Below are 17,241 nucleotides of genomic sequence, written 5' to 3'. Positions count from 1 at the left end.
TTCCCAGTACAGCACATCCATCTGCAGCTGCTGGTCGCTGAGCTGCAAGAGCTTCGTCTGTAGGGACGTTGGACATCGTCCCACAAAGTTCTTCCAACTCTTTCTTCTTGCTACAAACAGAGGGCTTTTGCTACAAAGTCCAAAGTGATTCTTATCTTTTCAAATCCGTGGCCTGGGTCAGTGACCAGTGAATCAATGGGAATTCATCATTTTCTTAAGATCTTGAGTAGACTGTACCGTGGACTCTGATTTGTAGACAAAAATCTATGGTCTGTATGGGCTCAGATCATAAACTCGAGGGAAATTTTTATGTTTCTCATCCATTTGAAATAGTTGGTTAATACAGGAGGTCAGACACATCTGTCACTGCGTGGTGGAACATCAATTATTTTGATGCTGGAATATTGAAACTATTTTATCAATGGAATTATCTCCTTAAGAATTTCTGTGTGTCTGCAGAAAGAGTAACCAGCCGTATAACCATGTTGATACTGAAATGCTTGAAAGAGAGAGTAACTCTGCTCACATTGTAGCAACAAGAGAATTCCATACATCTTTCTTTGTCGATGTAAAAGAAATAAAAGTAATTTCTTGCCTGAAATGTTATATATAATGTGAAGCTGTATGAATATATTCTACTACAGGTAATGAAATTTAAAAAATTTGAAAACGCTAATTATTAAACTGTGTAAGCTTCAAATAATGATTTTTAGACCAATTTCTGTAGAATCTTGAAAATAAGTTTCCTTGAGATATTCCTTTTCTCCATTTGTTTTTCAAATCCTTCCTTTTCTGTCTACATAGAGATCTTCCTGTTCGCAGTGGATCTCTTTCATCGGTTCTGGTACCACTTTACATTCAGAATATAAACTGTGTCAAAATAAAATGTTTTCTAGCAGATATATATATATATATATATTAAAATGAATGTATCCACATTAGATAAAGCATTTTGCTTTGGAGGAAATGCCCAACTAGAAAGCAATAAAATAATTAGCATTATTGACCTTGTTTGTTGTTGGAGCTGATATTTAACCAGCAAATATTTGCATAGAGGTGAGGTTTCACATACATATATACACTGTAGATGAAAAATATGAGAGTCATTGTTTAAGGTGAAGTCTTAAAGATGGAAGGCCCAGAAATATTTAGATACTAAATCTAGCAATATGGAATTTGTTGAATATGTTTTCAAGAAATAAATAGTTTAATTCTCTGCTGTGTAACTGAGGTATCTTGGGCATGTTATTTCATCCTGGCATGTATGTTTGTTGCGTAGGTACGTGCTCACCAGTTAGTTTTACCACCTTGTGACGTAGTGATCAAAGCCGTAGCTGACTACGTCCGTAATATTCAGGACACCACTGACTTGGATGCCATAGCAAAAGATGTTTTTCAACATTCACAGGTAAAGTATTAAGCAAAATATTGGTTTGGGGGTTTTTTAAACTACTTGTGCTCTACATTTGTGTTGAAGAATTGCATTCTATCAAAATAGCGTTTTGCATCAGTTGATAATAGGGATCTATTGGTATATGCAGCATCTTAAATACCCTAATTTCACTTTCTGCACTTCCCAAAGGTAAAAATACTGCATTTATCCTCAGTGCTTTAAAGTTAAATTCTTGATAACCAAAGGGGATTTGTAGTCTGGCTTTGTGCACTGTCGTTGAGAATCAGTGGTACATGAAGATATTATTTTCAAGCTTTATCATGGATTGACATAATATTTCTTGTGCTGGAACAGTGCTATAGTCCTCAAGGGTCCGTAGGCATTAATAGTGTATGTGGTGTACATTAACTACTCTACAGTACAGTGCTGACCTAGAGATGACATGCCTGGATTTGCTCCTGACACATCTTTTCTTTATTTTAGTCTAGAACAGATGACAAAGTCACTCGATTTAAGAGAGCGGTTGCTTATTACTCAGCAACTAATAAACCTATGCCATTTCATCCACCACATTACCTAGGTGAGTAATTAAAGAAATAAGGCTTTTCATTGTAACTAAAACCTGGGATAACTCTAAATCAGAGTATTATTAGCAGGATCTTATAAAAATGTTTATATTCTCTGGCAGTTTTGACCCTTGAATAAGCGGTTTCAAAAGAAGATTTTCGTAGGGTACATGTTATGTTCTTTCCCCAAAAAGAGGAGAACAACCTGGACTGATTTTCCTCTTAGCTATTGCCACATTGGTTCTAGCATAAGGACACTGGAGAGTGTGGTGCTGTAAACAACTGAAATCTGGTGACCGGTTCCAATTATGAAGACAGTTTCTATTTCTATTCCTTAAAATATATTTCCCGTTTCTCACTGGATTTACCTGACATGCTTTAGAAATCCCTTTATGTGTAGTCTTCCATTTTTGATGTCATAACATACCTGCTTAAATTGCAGCCATGAATTGTTCTGGCATTGCAGGTTATTCTCAAGGCTTACAGATTAACTGTGTGATCACAGGATTTACTACACATACATCATTCTTAACACTAAAACATAATTTGAGCTGAAATTTTCTAAAGATTTTCAGTTACCATACTGGTACACTAATACAGATTTTTTCCTTCTCTTTTTTGGGGGGTGGCGTGTCTTTATTTACATTCAAAAACCTTCATTAAAGGGCATTAATGCTACTCTAGGCCAAATATTCAAATGCTAGAAAGTGCCAGCATTGTGTCTGTGTGACACTGCTTTTGCTGGCTTCTTCATTATCACATCTCTTGGGCTTTTTTTCTTTTAAGCTTCCTTTGATTCCCAGGTAGAATAGGAATGTGCAGTGATGAGAGGTACAAAGAACTGAGAGAAAGTGAGATGAGTAAAATAGACTTCACAAGCTACAAAGTATTTTTATTAAAAGGCGAAAAGGAATAAAACTGACTTAAAGACATACTAGACAACTGTAATGCTAACAGAACAAGAATAAATAAACCATAGGAGCAAAAGGATAAAAAAGGTAACGTTTGTGTCAAATAGTGAATGTTTTCATGAGTGTTTGGGTTTTTTTCTTGGGTTTTTTTTTTCTTTCTTTCCCCTCCTCCCTGTTTGCAATACAGCAGCCAGACCAAATCAGTTTGGTATGCCTGGGATAGTGCCACCATATGTTCCTTCTCAGATGCTTAACATTCCACAGACCTCACTACAAGCAAAACCTGTGGTAAGTATAGCCCTTTGCCCTTCTCCTTGGGAGAAACCTCCTGTGCTCGGCACTGGTGAGGCCGCACCTTGAATCCTGTGTCCAGTTCTGGGCCCCACACTTCAAGAAAGATGTTGAGGTGTTGGAGCGAGTCCAGAGGAGGGCGACCAAGCTGGGGAAGGGTCTGGAGGGTCTGACCTCCGAGGAACGGCTGAGGGAGCTGGGGGTGTTTAGCCTGGAGAAGAGGAGGCTCAGAGGTGACCTTAGTGCAGTCTACAACTACCTGAAGGAAGGTTGTAGCGCAGTGGGAGTCGGCCTCTTCTCCCAGACAACTAGCGATAGGACAAGAGGACACAGCCTCAAGCTTCGCCAGGGGAGGTTCAGGTTGGACATTAGGAAGCATTTCTTCTCAGAAAGGGTCATTAGCCATTGGAAGGGGCTGCCCAGGGAGGTGGTGGAGTCACCATCCCTGGAGGTGTTTAAGAAGAGACTGGACATGGCACTTAGTGCCCTGGTCTAGTTGACATGGTGGTGTCAGGGCAATGGTTGGACTTGATGATCCCAGAGGGCTCTTCCAACCTGATTGATTTTGTGCTCATCAAATTAAAATCTGGGTGGGAAAGGTGTATCTTAACTTCATCAGTGAACGCCCATGCTAAAAAATCAGTCTGGAACTATAGTGATGCTACAGACTCTGGTAGAACAATTTTTGTGGATGTCCAAGATGGCTGAGATTTAACGTGTACATTTGGAAAGTGCCACTTGATTAAATAATGGATTTTGTTGTAGAAGAAAAGCCTTGTTGTTATTTTCACTTAAGAAAGATCACTTTCTTTTAGGCCCAGCAGATGTCCAATCAGGGTGGGGCCCAAGGTCAGGGTCCATACCCATACAGTCTCTCTGAGCCAGCCATCACCTTGGAAACAGGTGGAAAAAGTCTTTCTGAGCAGAACAACTACAGTAACATTCCTCATGAAGGAAAACATACACCATTGTATGAACGATCCTCTCCCATAAATCCAGCTCAGAGTGGGAGCCCTAACCATGTGGATTCAACCTATTTTCCTGCCTCTTCTACATCTTCATCCTCCGACAATGATGAAGGCAATGGAGGTGCAGTGAAGTAAGTTTTTCATGAGGATGTTTTCTTACTTGGCTTCTGTTAAAATAAATTTACTTCCAAAATCGTTCTCCAGTATCCTGAAAGTAGGAGAGTAAGAAATCTGCAAATAAGTGATATGGTAGACCTTCAAAAAATAGTTTTAGGTCACTATGACTGCAAACACATCCATGATTCACTGTAGTCACCTCGTTCCTTAACAAGCAGAAATCCAAACCTAAATAATGCTGGGTGTTTTTCCACTCCTGCCCTTATGTTTTATTAAAAGGAGGAGAGAGTGAGATTTTGGTAAATGTCATAAAGCCTTCGAGTTCTTTACTTTGTATAAAAGAAATATTTCTCCTTCACAGTATAATTCATTAAAATTTCAGTAGCTAAAAACTATGAAACTTCACTGAATTTGTGGTGTTTACACTTCTTAGATTTTGGGATAATGCAGCTTTGCAAAGAAACCTGGTGTGAATGTCAGGAGGTCACTGTTCAGGACAGTGCCTTGAGAGCCCTCATGGACAGGCTGTGTGGAACAAAGCAGCAGTGAAATTGGGTTTGCTCTGTTCTACTAATGTGCCTTGTTCACTGCAGAAGTATTTCTGACTTCACCAGATCGTATCTCTGTCCTTGGCAATAAAGTTGTGCGGACTTTCCTTTAATTGCTGCTTCCTGACCTACAAAAAGGAAATGTGAACAGAGGCAGTTTGTGTTTACCTTTGTCTTGTTGGGTGGAGTGGCTGATGTGTGAGAATCAAAGCCTGGGGCTTTAGCAGCTCTGTGATTGCCTCTGAAAGTCTGGGGTTGTGTGTAATAGTATGTTACTACTGGGTGTTAAATTCTCAATGTGTCTACAATTACGCATGATGGCTTGGCCTTGGCTTTTTTGATGCAGTCTGTCAACTTTAAATGTGTGTTTTGCTTAGTAAATCAAGTAAGTTTGCGTGGCTTCCATGCAGTGTAGAACTGGAAATGTACCTGCTTTGGAAAAAACAACAGAAGATATTTTTCAGCATTTGTTATAGTGTTGCCTTACGCATTTTATGCAATAAATTTTGAATAAATTTAGAAACTGAAATCCACACACTGTCATTTTTATCGCAGTTTGGAGACATAGTCTTCTAATTGAGGGCAATTACTTGGCGTAGTGACAAATATTTGAAGTTGAATCAAAATTTTTTTCTTGCATGAGCATTGTTCAGTCATTGTAATATACAGCTTTTAAATACAATCCAAATGTTGACATAGTGTAAATGAATAAATGTTGACATCAAAGTCTCTTCAAGACTTCTACAAACTGGTGTTTCGGATACATAGCATCCCTTAAAATCAGAGTCTCTGGCCCATAGTTCCAGAAACAGTCACCAAGGATTTATCCCAGTGTATCTTAAACAGCCCTTTAATACGAGGTTTTTCTTTGTTATCCTTCAGCCATGTCAGTGGGAACAAAATAGGCTGGGAAAAGACAGGAACCCAGGCAGAAAGTCAACCGCGTGGAGAGCTGGGAGACCAAACAAAGGTAATTCCTTAAGTTCCAAACATCACAATTGATTAGTTTGTATTAAAGCTTTACAGCAAACTCTGAGTAGAATTTTCAATATTGATCTGTAGGATTTAGTGTAAACTTTTACACATTTTTGCGAATTACAAAACAACAGCTTTAAAGTACAATAAGAAGTTTTCCAAGGAATATCGTAGCATATACATAAAAATGAAAATTAAATAGGATGTGTTAGAAAATACTAGATATAAAGTAGAAACCAATAAACTAGTTTACTCCTTAGCTAACAATCACATCCTTAGATACTTCTGTGGTTACAGTATTATTTTGATTTTTACTAAGGAGTACAGCAGTCTAAGTGTCCGTGGCTTGAGTCCATGTCATATAACCTACATTTCAATGTTAACCACAGACCCTTATAGGTGTATTAAAGCTCAGCTGAGGAGTAGAAGTCCTTTATAACCGCCTGGTATGAATTTCACATAAGACATATTAAAGTAGCTCTGTGGGACTAGTTAGAATATATACGAAGTAGGGATGGGGTAAGTAAGCCCTTGATAAAGATTTAACATTATCCTATTATCCTATCAGAAAGGGTTATTAGACATTGGAAGGGGCTGCCCGGGAAGGTGGTGGAGTCCCCATCTCTGGAGGTGTTTAAGAAAAGCCTGGACATGGCACTTAGTGCCATGGTCTAGTTGACATGGTGGTGTCAGGGCAATGGTTGGACTCGATGATCCCAGAGGGCTCTTCCAACCTGGTTGATTTTGTGATTCTATTAAATTTCTTCAAGATTTAAAACCATTGTCAAATTTAGAGTGTGATGATCTGTATTCCAAGTCTGAACCGCGTTTGGAAAGAACACTGAAAGCGTTTGCACTTAATATCTCTGCATCTTTGTCGTGGAACTGTACACCAACTGTTAATTTGGTATGAAAAAAACCCCAATCACGAGTTACACTGTAGACAAACAGAACATTTTCCCTGTGCCTTTTGGCATAGAAATTCCAGTAAACTTGGGCTTTGTGCTTAAAATATCAAGCTGATGATCTCATCCATCAGTGGTTATTATTTTTGCAGGCTACGCCCCGTATGATAACTGTATCTGCCTGCAGATTAGTCACCAGATGCAAAAGATGATTTGACCTATTACATTCCTTTCTCCTCTGTCTTACGGGCCGTGTGTGATGCCCGGTGCGTCCCAGCCCTGCAGAGGAGGGAGGCAGGCAGGGAGCAGCCAGAGCAGCAGCGGTGCCTCCCCCAGAGCTGGGCGATGGGCGGGTGGGACACGCTGCACAGCGGGTCTGCTCTGCCTGGCTTCATACGTGCTGAATTAGAGCTGTGTAAACAGGTTAAACTCTCCAAGAAATGTATGTGTGCAGTCCAACTGAAATGCATTCAATTTAATATTGTGAGTTTTACTTGCCTATTTATTTTTAATGTCAAACCGCTTCAGTAGCGGGAGAAGGCAGTTGCATCTGTTGAGCGTGACAGGGAGGATGATGAGCACACTTTGTAGATGAACTCATTTCCTAGAGAGGTGTATATTAATGATTAAAAAAAAATATTTTCTGAAGATTTCAACTGAATGAGCTGTGTGAATTCCTGAGGTAATTTAAAGTGCTGCAAATCTAGCAGAGATCAGACAGGTAGCAGCAATCCTGGCACTCCTTTCGCTTGACTTAAATGTCAAAATTTATTGCTTGTGGTTGTCTCACTGTGTGATTACACCAGACAAAGGTATGCTCATCTCATTTGGGTGGATGGATATTACTAAAGGAAAAAAAAACACTTTTAACTGTGGTAGGTCCTCAGCTTAGGTGTTTGAGTATCGCTGGAGCAGATCCAGGAAGAGCCTGGCTAGTGCAAACAGGGAAAGCATTGCTATTGTTTGGTTTTTTTTGTCTTCTTCCCTCCATGCCCCCAGTGATCGCAAACTTCTCTTTGTGCTCCAGTATCACTGACTTCTAGTTCTTGAGGTAGAAGGATACAGGGACAAAAATCTTTAAACTGGTGAAGAAATATTTGATAATATAGTACAGATTTAATAGAGCTATGATAGCTCACGTGTTTATAAAAACATTGTGTATTAGTATATTGTGTTAGAAGTGTCCTGCTTTACAGGTTTTAACCATTTCTTCTGTATATTTTCATTTTTATAAAGAAAATGAGGTCTGGATTACCAACTCTAAAATATAATCTTTCAGTAACATCCTCCCCGGTCGTGTGTTTAAAATGTAATCTGAAAATAACGTTGCCACTTTGATATTTTGCTAGAGCATGGTTTTACCAACATACACCTTTGTATAGAAGGTTTGTGAGGTTGTGTAGGGTTTTTTTGGGTTTTACATCCAGGTTTGTATTTTTCATAAGAGCCTGAAGTGAATAAGCTGAGCTTGTTTGGGCCTATTTTTTATGTTACTTATTGTGTGGGATTTCGTGGCTTTGGCCATTTCTGTTTCAGCTTTGCTTTTAAATCGTATGAAGCATGTGAAATTTTCACACAAATTGTGAAAATACTCATGTATCATCAAGTGAACAAATCAAATTTCAGTCTCAGAAGTTTTTAATATTACTGTAATAGTTTATAGGCACATAACTAGTATGAACTCAAGCTAAAAAGAGCTTTCAGTTTTGAAGACAAGGGTTTTTAGGAATGAACTCTGCTTTTTTTGGTAGTAGCTGTGAGAGATACAACATGAGTGCTTACAAAAGGTTTATTCACTGGGAGGTTTACAGTGTATTTTTATGCATCATGTTTTTCCTATAAATTTATGAACTACATTTCTAGAAATGGAATAAAACGCCAATTTATAATCTTGCAGTCAGAAAATGTAGCCATTTTCTCTTACAGTCTTCTCAGACAAAAGGATTTTATGTTTAAAAAAAAAAACAACAAAAAAAGGCCCAAGAAAACATTTACAAGGCTTCTGAGTTCAGACACTATCTCTTTTAAATGTCTATAAATTGAACTATATGGTTTTTCCTGCTTCATTTAGAAATGCAAACTGAGAACGGATGTGTTGATGGAAATCTAGATAAATTATAGACTTTGTCACTGTCAATTAACCCATTTAGTTGGTAGTATCTTGGAAATACTTAGTTAAGAGGTCATTCACATTTCATTAAGAGGTCATCAGTGCCCCTCCTGTATTGTGCAATTAACAATTACAGAAAATAAGAATTCCTGTTGCTGTTAATAAGTTAAAGCTTTACCATAATATTTATTTTTCAGTAATTTGCTGCTGTGAGCAAGCAGTGGCTGAAAGTTTACATTTTCTGAAAATCTTTTAGCCAGCTTTGGATAGTGTATTCTACATACTGATACAACATGACGTGAAGATTTACTATTTTCATTGTGGGTGAAGAAGGAAATTTGCAGTTTCTCTTGGCTGATCTCCTGGTACGTTTCTGTACACATTCAAAAGCACTTTGTTTTGTGTGTTCTGTTACAGGCAGAAGGTTCCTCTAGTGCTTCTCCGGGAAGTCAGGCAGCTGAAGTCAAAGGGAATCAAACCAGTAACCCACAGATCCCATGCCTGTTGTCAATGCCCACCAGAAACCACATGGATATTACTACCCCTCCATTACCTCCCGTAGCACCTGAAGTATTAAGAGTGGCAGAACACAGGCACAAGAAGGGGTTAATGTATCCCTACATCTTTCATGTCCTAACCAAGGTATGGCGTTGTAAAATTATATACTGTGAAATAATGATTCTGTAAAGATAATTGCACTTGCATTTCTGGCTAAAGAGTATCACAAATTTACATCCTTTTTAGTGCTTTGAGTTTTGTTCCATTTTTAGTGCTTCTAACAATTTTTTTCCCCTGTTTTCTAACCACTGATCTGGTCTGGTACTATATTGTTCCAATAAATATGAGATGACTGTAATTAGACCGTAATTAGATTAATTTTGCTTACAAAATTAATCATTTTTCCTGAATATATGTAGATATTTTTATATCTATGCGTGTGTGTATATGTCTGTCTGTGTGTGCATGTATATATGTGTGTGTTTTTATATAGAGTCCATTTCCATCGAAAAACTCCTGCATATGTGCTGTGGTGTCTGTGCCAAGTCTTTTCTATTTTCAGTGTTCAAAAATACTTCGATTGTTTTCCCTCACAATCTGATCCTTCCCATCCCTGGTAGAAACAGCAGCTGTAAGAAATCCCTTCTGTATAATCCTGAAATGTAGTTATAGATGAACTCAATGATGTTGTGAATTCTTGTTCATTTTAGTTTGGCAGAATATTTCTGGTGGCTTTTTGGTTTTGGTTTGGCTATTTTATGTGCTAGCCTTCAGATCCCACGTAAGCTGCAAGCATTTTCACACAGCCCTAGGACTCTGTGTCTGCTCGATGTGACCAGTAAAAAAATCTACCTGAATGGCCACATGAGGGTACCTTGAAAAGCAATGGGAGAGCTTCTTACAGAAACAGGCAGTGATAACCTGCTTCGGTGTGTCTGGAAGCTGCTGAATTCTGCTGTGTGTTGAAGCGGGAAGGAGCCAGAGCAGTGGTGTCCCTGCACAACTCTGTATTTCACCTGATCTAGTCTCAAAAGGTAGAAGTTCATCGTTTCTTCTAAATGCAAACAGAAGAATCCCAGAACACGACAACTTTAATCTTCTCTTTAGCAATCAAAACGCTTAGTGCTGGTTCTCATACATCAGACCCATTCAGTGTACGTATTTGTACAGCATCGAGCGAAATGGCACTGTCCACATTCCTGTTAGCTTCTGTTCATCTTAAAAATCCGCTTCAGGACAATCAGGACCATAGGTGGGGATCTGAAATCCATAAAAGAAAAGTTTCTGCATCAAGGGTGAGGTTTGGATTTCCTGTTCCCCATGTGTTTGTTTTGCACCATAGCTTGTATTGCTGTCATGTTCTTACACTTCTTTATCAGAGAAAAGTGGAGGAGAATCAAAAGGTGTATGAAGACCATCGATACCAGTTCTTTCACACTTTACATAGCAAAATATTCTTAGTACATTTAAATACTACTTGATGTTTAATCATAGAATCATTTAGGTTGGAAAAGACCTTTAAGATCAGCAAGTCCAACTGTAAACATAACGCTGCCAAGGCCACCACTAATGATGTCCCTCAGCACCACATCTACATGGCTTTTAAATCCCTCCAAGGATGGTGACTCCACTGCTTCCCTGGGCAGCCTGTTCCAATGCTTGACAAGCCTTTTGGTGAAGAAATTGTCCCTGATCTCCAATCTAAACCTCCCCTGGCACAACTTGAGGCCATTTCCTCTCATCCTGTCACTTGTTACTTGGGAGAAAAGCCTGACCCCCCCCCCTCGCTACACCTTCCTTTCAGGCAGTTGCACAGAGTGAGAAGGTCTCCCCTCAGCCTCCTTTTCTCCAGGCTAAACCCCCCCAGGTCCCTCAGCCGCTCCTCATCACACTTGTGCTCCAGACCCTTCACCAGCTCTGTTGCCCTTCTCTGGACTCGCTTCAGCCCCTCAAGGTCTTTCTTGTCATGAGGGGCCCAAAACTGAACACAGGATTCGAGATGTGGCCTCACCAGTGCTGAGCACAGGGGGACGATCTCTGCCCTAGTCCTGCTGGCCACACTAGTGCTGATACAAGCCAGGATGCTGGTGGCCTTCTTGGCCACCTGGGCACACTGCTGGTTCACATTCAGCCGGCCATCGACCAGCGCCCCCAGGTCCTTTCCCACCAGGCACTTTCCAGCCACTCCTCCGCCAGCCTGTAGCGGTGCGTGGGGTTGTTGTGCCCCAAGTGCAGGACCCGACACTGAGCCTTGTTGAACTTCACACAGTGGCCTCAGCCCATCGATCCAGCCTGTCCAGGTCCCTCTGCAGAGCCTTCCTACCCTCCAGCAGATCAACACTCCCACCCAACTTGATGTATCATATCTCACAATAGAAGGAAACTAATTAAACCCCTGCATTTGAGAAGTCCACTCCCAACAGAGGAAAAAACCCCTCAATCGAGAGATGGCTGCATAAAAAATAAACCAGTACTACTTAAGAATGTTTTTCTTTCCCCACTATCTGAAATGCTTTTGAACAAGTATGGACCATAATTATAATTGTATAATTATGGGATTCGTTCGAAATTGGCACGTGGAGGTGTTCCTAATTATGTTGTTGTTATGTATGAGAGAGACCTTTTAGACATACCTTATACCTAAAGTAGCGTGGTCTGAGTTAAACCTGACAATATCCTGATGTGATCATGCCAAGATGTCACCTACAGTATTTGTTACTGGAACAGTTTAAATGTTTTTTAAGTGAAAGCAGCAAAAGGAAGCGCTTGCTTGTCGGTGTTGAAAACAAAGGCTGATATTTGGGAGGAACGCCGTGAAGTCACTCATTTTCCAAGAAAATCTTACCATGGTTGGATGCGCAGACACAGAAAACATAGAATGTTGCTGCTGTTTTGAGAGGGAATGGTGGAAGGGTCTTTCATGTGTTTTTCTGAAAAAGTATAAAATGCTAAAGCTTTGTTTATGTACATTCAAAACCAACCTTATTTATGTAATTCCCATTTATGATTTTTTGACCAGGTCTTCTCATAATGTATATTTTTTACAGTGAGTCCTCAATACTGTTTCAAATCCTTGCACCAAAAAGTCAGACTGGTGTTTTTAGACAGCACAAATATTTTTTAATATAACTAACTGAAATCTAGATCAGCTTCAAATGTGCTTTGACTGTCTAAAAGCGCATCACTGCGTTTTCATGTGTGCTATTTCACTCTTCAAAGTGCCCATATTTGAAGATCCATATGTAGGTAATCCTCACCTACAGATAGTCCTGGCAAAAAGAAAAAAAGGTGTGTGGTGGAGAAGAGAAAGAGAAAAGCAACAGGGATAATCAGAGCCTGGAGACTACTGGAGGAAAGCAAGTAGATTGTAGGGTAATCCTTCTCTGGTGTTACCTTCACACACCTAAGGTCCATATTACTGCTGAATCACAGATTTATACTGGAGCTGGACTGAGTTCCCATGCATAGCTACATACTTTCTGTTCCCTATAACGTGTCGTGTTTTTCTCCTTTCTTTCATGCAAAAGGGTGAAATCAAAATTGCCGTTTCTATAGAAGATGAAGCCAACAAAGACCTGCCTCCTGCTGCTCTCCTTTATAGGCCAGTTCGTCAGTATGTTTACGGAGTCCTGTTTAGTTTGGCAGAAAGCAGAAAGAAAACTGAGAGACTCGCTTTTAGAAAGAACAGACTTCCACCAGAATGTATGTACTGTGGAATCCATTCTTTATTCCTCTTCCCTTTGCTATGTTTTCATTTCCATTTGTACCGTGATTTGAATGAGAATAGTTGCTAAGATTTCAGCGTGGCTAACACTGGAGGAATTTATGGCTCACTTGATCCCATGGATAATAGAAAAAGGTGTTAATTTGAAATTTTATTTCCTGTGGTAGTTCAAGAACTATAAACGTTACCATTTCTAAGCAAGCTCTGGGGTTTGTTTTTTAAAACGTGTGTTCAAGCTGCTCTCAGGCTTGCAGCAATAATGCCAATTTGTGATGTAATTTTCATAGTATATGGCAGAACTTGACTGTAGGAAACTTCTGCTGTGTGCATAGGTGTACAAATTTGTGTCCTTTTTTCAAAAAGGAGAGGTGCATTTGTTAACTTACCCTCTCTTCCCAAATGTGTAATTAAATGTGCTTCGGTGAAATTTGCAACTCTCAAATATCTTTCAGGTATTGGCATATAAAAACTCGGTTTAAAATCCGCAGAAGTCAAGTGTAATGTAAGTAAGGGTAGACCTGGGTGAAGACAGATGAAATTTTGCAGACAGACTTGTCGAAAGATCCTTTTGCTAATTCAGAGGGATGAATGTTAATCTTCATATTAATCTGGAAGTTGTCTTTTTAAGTCTTCTGTTTCCAGGAATCCCTGTCATTCCAGAAAATTCAACCTCCTCATTCTAGAGTGTTTTTCTTATAATGAAATGTGTACGAGGAAATGACTGAACTTTACAGTAGCATCTTAAAAAGGTTAAAGGAATGGTGAAGCATCAAGTGAATGGCAGCAGCAGCAGAAGCATTTATATGTAGGAGTCTGCTGTCATTAGAGTAAATTTAAGAATCAGACATTTAGAATGTATGAAAGCATCATTCAGTCTTCATCTGTAAAAGGATAAAAATAAGAATCAGTTGTAAACTTTATGTTCAATCCCTTTTCTCTTCCCATTTTTAATTGTGAAGTGTTTTTGTACGTTCATAGTGAAGACAACAATCTTGCAACAATGTTTAAAACCTGTTTATCTTAGCCAGTTAATTTGTGGGAATTAATATCTGTGATTTTAATCTGGGGATTAAAATCTGTTATTTGCCCTGCTTGAATAGTATCTCAGCACACATTGTCACAGACTTCTGAATTCTTTAAACTCACACAGCATAGTAGTATTTCAGGTTACAAGGTTATTTCAGGATTAAAATAGTGACGTTATTTGCAGTATTCATTTATTCTCATTGGACTTGTGTCCTTGAAAGTGTACTACAGCGTTAGTAGCGGTGAAGTAGCTGAGTGCTGCAGGTTTGCTTCAGTTTTCAGAATGTTTTTGTCTTGTAAACCTAGAGTGTTCTCTGTAGGCTGCTGGGGAAACCTGTATAATCTCTGTTTTTCTGTTCATTTATACTGCTTTTCAGAGGTTTATTCTCAATGGAGGCTAAGAACACTGCTGCTAACTTGGTTTAGTTACAGGAGCTCCAGCAGATCTTGCTGCAGGACACATTCAGCTACTGACCTACTTCTGTCTTAGGACTGACCATGCTCTTAAAAAAAAAAAAACAAACCAAGAAACAAAACATTTGAACTTCTGCCCAAAAGTTAGTTGCTTCACTGCGGAGCTGACAGTGCCAGTAAAGGCGGATTTGAGCTCAGATGCAAGCATGTGGCTTGGAAGGGCTGTGTTGCAGGAACACATTTATTCTGGTCACCTCTCTTACAAAGTAGCAAGAACTGGGCAGGCTGTGCAAGATGCAAAGTGTCCTAAGCAGCAAGAGCAGATTTCTCAGATCGATCAATCACACTCGTTAGCCCTTGCTAACTTTCCTGAGGACCCAGAAAATGAACTAGCGATGCTGATTCTCCTTCAGTGGCTTAATTTTTTTGCTGCTCTCAAAAATGAGTAAGTTATGAAACACAGCAATTAAGACAATTAAGAGAAAATTTAAGAATTAAGAGATGTTAAGAGAATGAAGAAATTAATTTCTAAAGAAATATATTGCCATTAAGATTTATGTGGAGAGGTAATGAATATATTAATACCTAAAATCCTGTCATTTTTGTTGTCCAAACCATAACACTGGCAACATAATAATTGTTCATGAATAATTTGCAAGTATATTGCCTGTGAGGGTTATAGGAGGCTATGAAAAATACATAATAAACTGACATGTCAGTATTATTACTAAATATGTAGACAGCAGGATAAGGGATCTTTCATAAAATGGATGATTTCCTGTCTCTTAAATCATGATTTTTATGTAGTTGAAAAGCCAATAAAAACAGCAGATCTGGTGGAGGAGGTAGTCAGTGGGGTTCTTCAGCGATAATCGTCTGCTAAGTAATGCCTTTGCTGTACACGTCCTCGTGTCTGCTCCCAGAGGATATGGAAAGCTGAATCACAAAGTTCTCGGTTGTGCTTTTGCTGCCAAGGGCACAGCGTTGGCTGCGCTGCCCTTCCTTCTGAGGGGATGGAAACCCAGTGTCTGACTTGCTTTTCCTTTCAAGCTCGGAAACGGGTTATTTCCCATGTTCTGATAAATACATACATGTAGATGAAACCATGTCCCTTTTCCACTCTGGAAAAATGCACACTGGTACAAGCTGTCATAACTCCTGGGTGGATCCAAAGGTTTGTTATTTTAAGCCTCGCCACCTTGCGATGTACTGTTCTCCATCAAGGGTGCCTTCAGCTGATGCTGTTCCTGCCAAAAGGCAAGCTGTACCTTGGGCAGTAGCCCTTCAGCGAAATCAAGCATGCTTAGCTCAAGCTGTGCTGTCAGTAAAGATTATAAGGTTAAAAATGAGGTTTGGTTAATCTGCGTTAGCTAGCTCATCTTCTAGTGGTGTTGGGTACCTCACACCTCGTGTTTGTGGAAAAAAAATGCAAAGAAAATAGCAAACCCTCCTGAGCAGTAGTTAGGAACAAGGGCTCTAACAGCTTGAGCATGCGGGATGCTGTTGCTAATGACTTTAGAGCCTGTAACAGCATTCCCATGATTATCAAGCAGGTTATCCTAATGCAGATTGATGCTGACCCTTTTGGCTTGGATTGACCTTAAAATGTCGAGAGGGTAGAGTTCAAAGCAGATGTCACAGAATCACAGAATGTCAGGGATTGGAAGGGACCTCGAAAGATCATCTAGTCCAGTCCCCCTGCCAGAGCAGGATTGCCTAGACCATATCACACAGGAACGTGTCCAGGCGGGTTTTGAATGTCTCCAGAGAAGGAGACTCCACACTCTCTCTGGGCAGCCTGTTCCAGTGTTCAGTCACCCTCACCGTAAAGAAGTTTTTCCTCATATTTATGTGGAACCTCCTGTGTTCCAGCTTGCACCCATTGCCCCTTGTCCTGTCAAGGGATGTCACTGAGAAGAGCCTGGCTCCATCCTCTTGACACTTGCCCTTTACATATTTATAACCATTAATGAGGTCACCCCTCAGTCTCCTCTTCTCTAAGCTAAAGAGACCCAGCTCCCTCAGCCTCTCCTCGTAAGGGAGATGTTCCACCCCCTTAATCATCTTCGTGGCTCTGCGCTGGACTCTCTCTAGCAGTTCCCTGTCCTTCTTGAACTGAGGGGCCCAGAACTGGACACAATATTCCAGATGCGGCCTCACCAGGGCAGAGTAGAGGGGGAGGAGAACCTCTCTCGACCTGCTGACCACACCCCTTCTAATCCACCCCAGGATGCCATTGGCCTTCTTGGCCACAAGGGCACACTGCTGGCTCATGGTCATCCTGCTGTCCACTAGGACCCCCAGGTCCCTTTCCCCTACGCTGCTCTCCAACAGGTCTGCCCCCAACTTGTACTGGTACATGGGGTTGTTCTTGCCCAGACGCAGGACTCTACACTTGCCCTTGTTATATTTCATTAAATTTCTCCCCGCCCAACTTTCCAGCCTGTCCAGGTCTCTCTGAATGGCTGCGCAGCCTTCCGGCATCTCAGCCACTCCTCCCAGTTTTGTGTCATCAGCGAACTTGCTGACAGCGCACTCTATTCCCTCATCCAAGTCATTAATGAATATATTGAATAGAACTGGTCCCAGAACTGACCCTTGCGGGACTCCGCTAGACACAGACCTCCAACTGGACTCTGTCCCATTGACCACCAATAATTAGCATATAATTAGCACTGCAACGTTGAGGCTGAACACACTCTGATCCTGAGTGTTCATTGTAGGTAATGGAGTCTTCAGAGTAGACATTGCTTATCTCCAAGTGGGAGTCCTGGGAGGAAAACACAAAACATTCC

The 17,241-nt window shown here is 40.3% G+C and overlaps 1 protein-coding gene across 3 annotated transcripts in view; it reads left to right on the top strand.

Moving 5' to 3' along the window:
- Positions 1-17,241, top strand: part of FAM120A (family with sequence similarity 120 member A) — a 57,803-nt gene that overhangs the window by 19,582 nt on the left and 20,980 nt on the right. For 2 of the 3 annotated variants that reach the window (XM_068420025.1, XM_068420022.1), the window contains exons 4-10: positions 1,280-1,408; positions 1,877-1,973; positions 3,058-3,158; positions 3,977-4,260; positions 5,677-5,764; positions 9,202-9,426; positions 12,810-12,984. In XM_068420025.1, the coding sequence (XP_068276126.1) occupies positions 1,280-1,408; positions 1,877-1,973; positions 3,058-3,158; positions 3,977-4,260; positions 5,677-5,764; positions 9,202-9,426; positions 12,810-12,984 (1,099 nt within the window). The remainder of the gene's footprint in view (positions 1-1,279; positions 1,409-1,876; positions 1,974-3,057; positions 3,159-3,976; positions 4,261-5,676; positions 5,765-9,201; positions 9,427-12,809; positions 12,985-17,241) is intronic. The other variant, XM_068420023.1, reaches the window with a different exon arrangement.

This window comes from Nyctibius grandis, chromosome 29 (assembly GCF_013368605.1).
Source record: "Nyctibius grandis isolate bNycGra1 chromosome 29, bNycGra1.pri, whole genome shotgun sequence".
NCBI classification, from domain to species: Eukaryota; Metazoa; Chordata; class Aves; order Nyctibiiformes; family Nyctibiidae; genus Nyctibius; species Nyctibius grandis.
This window is presented reverse-complemented; position numbering and strand designations above follow the sequence as displayed.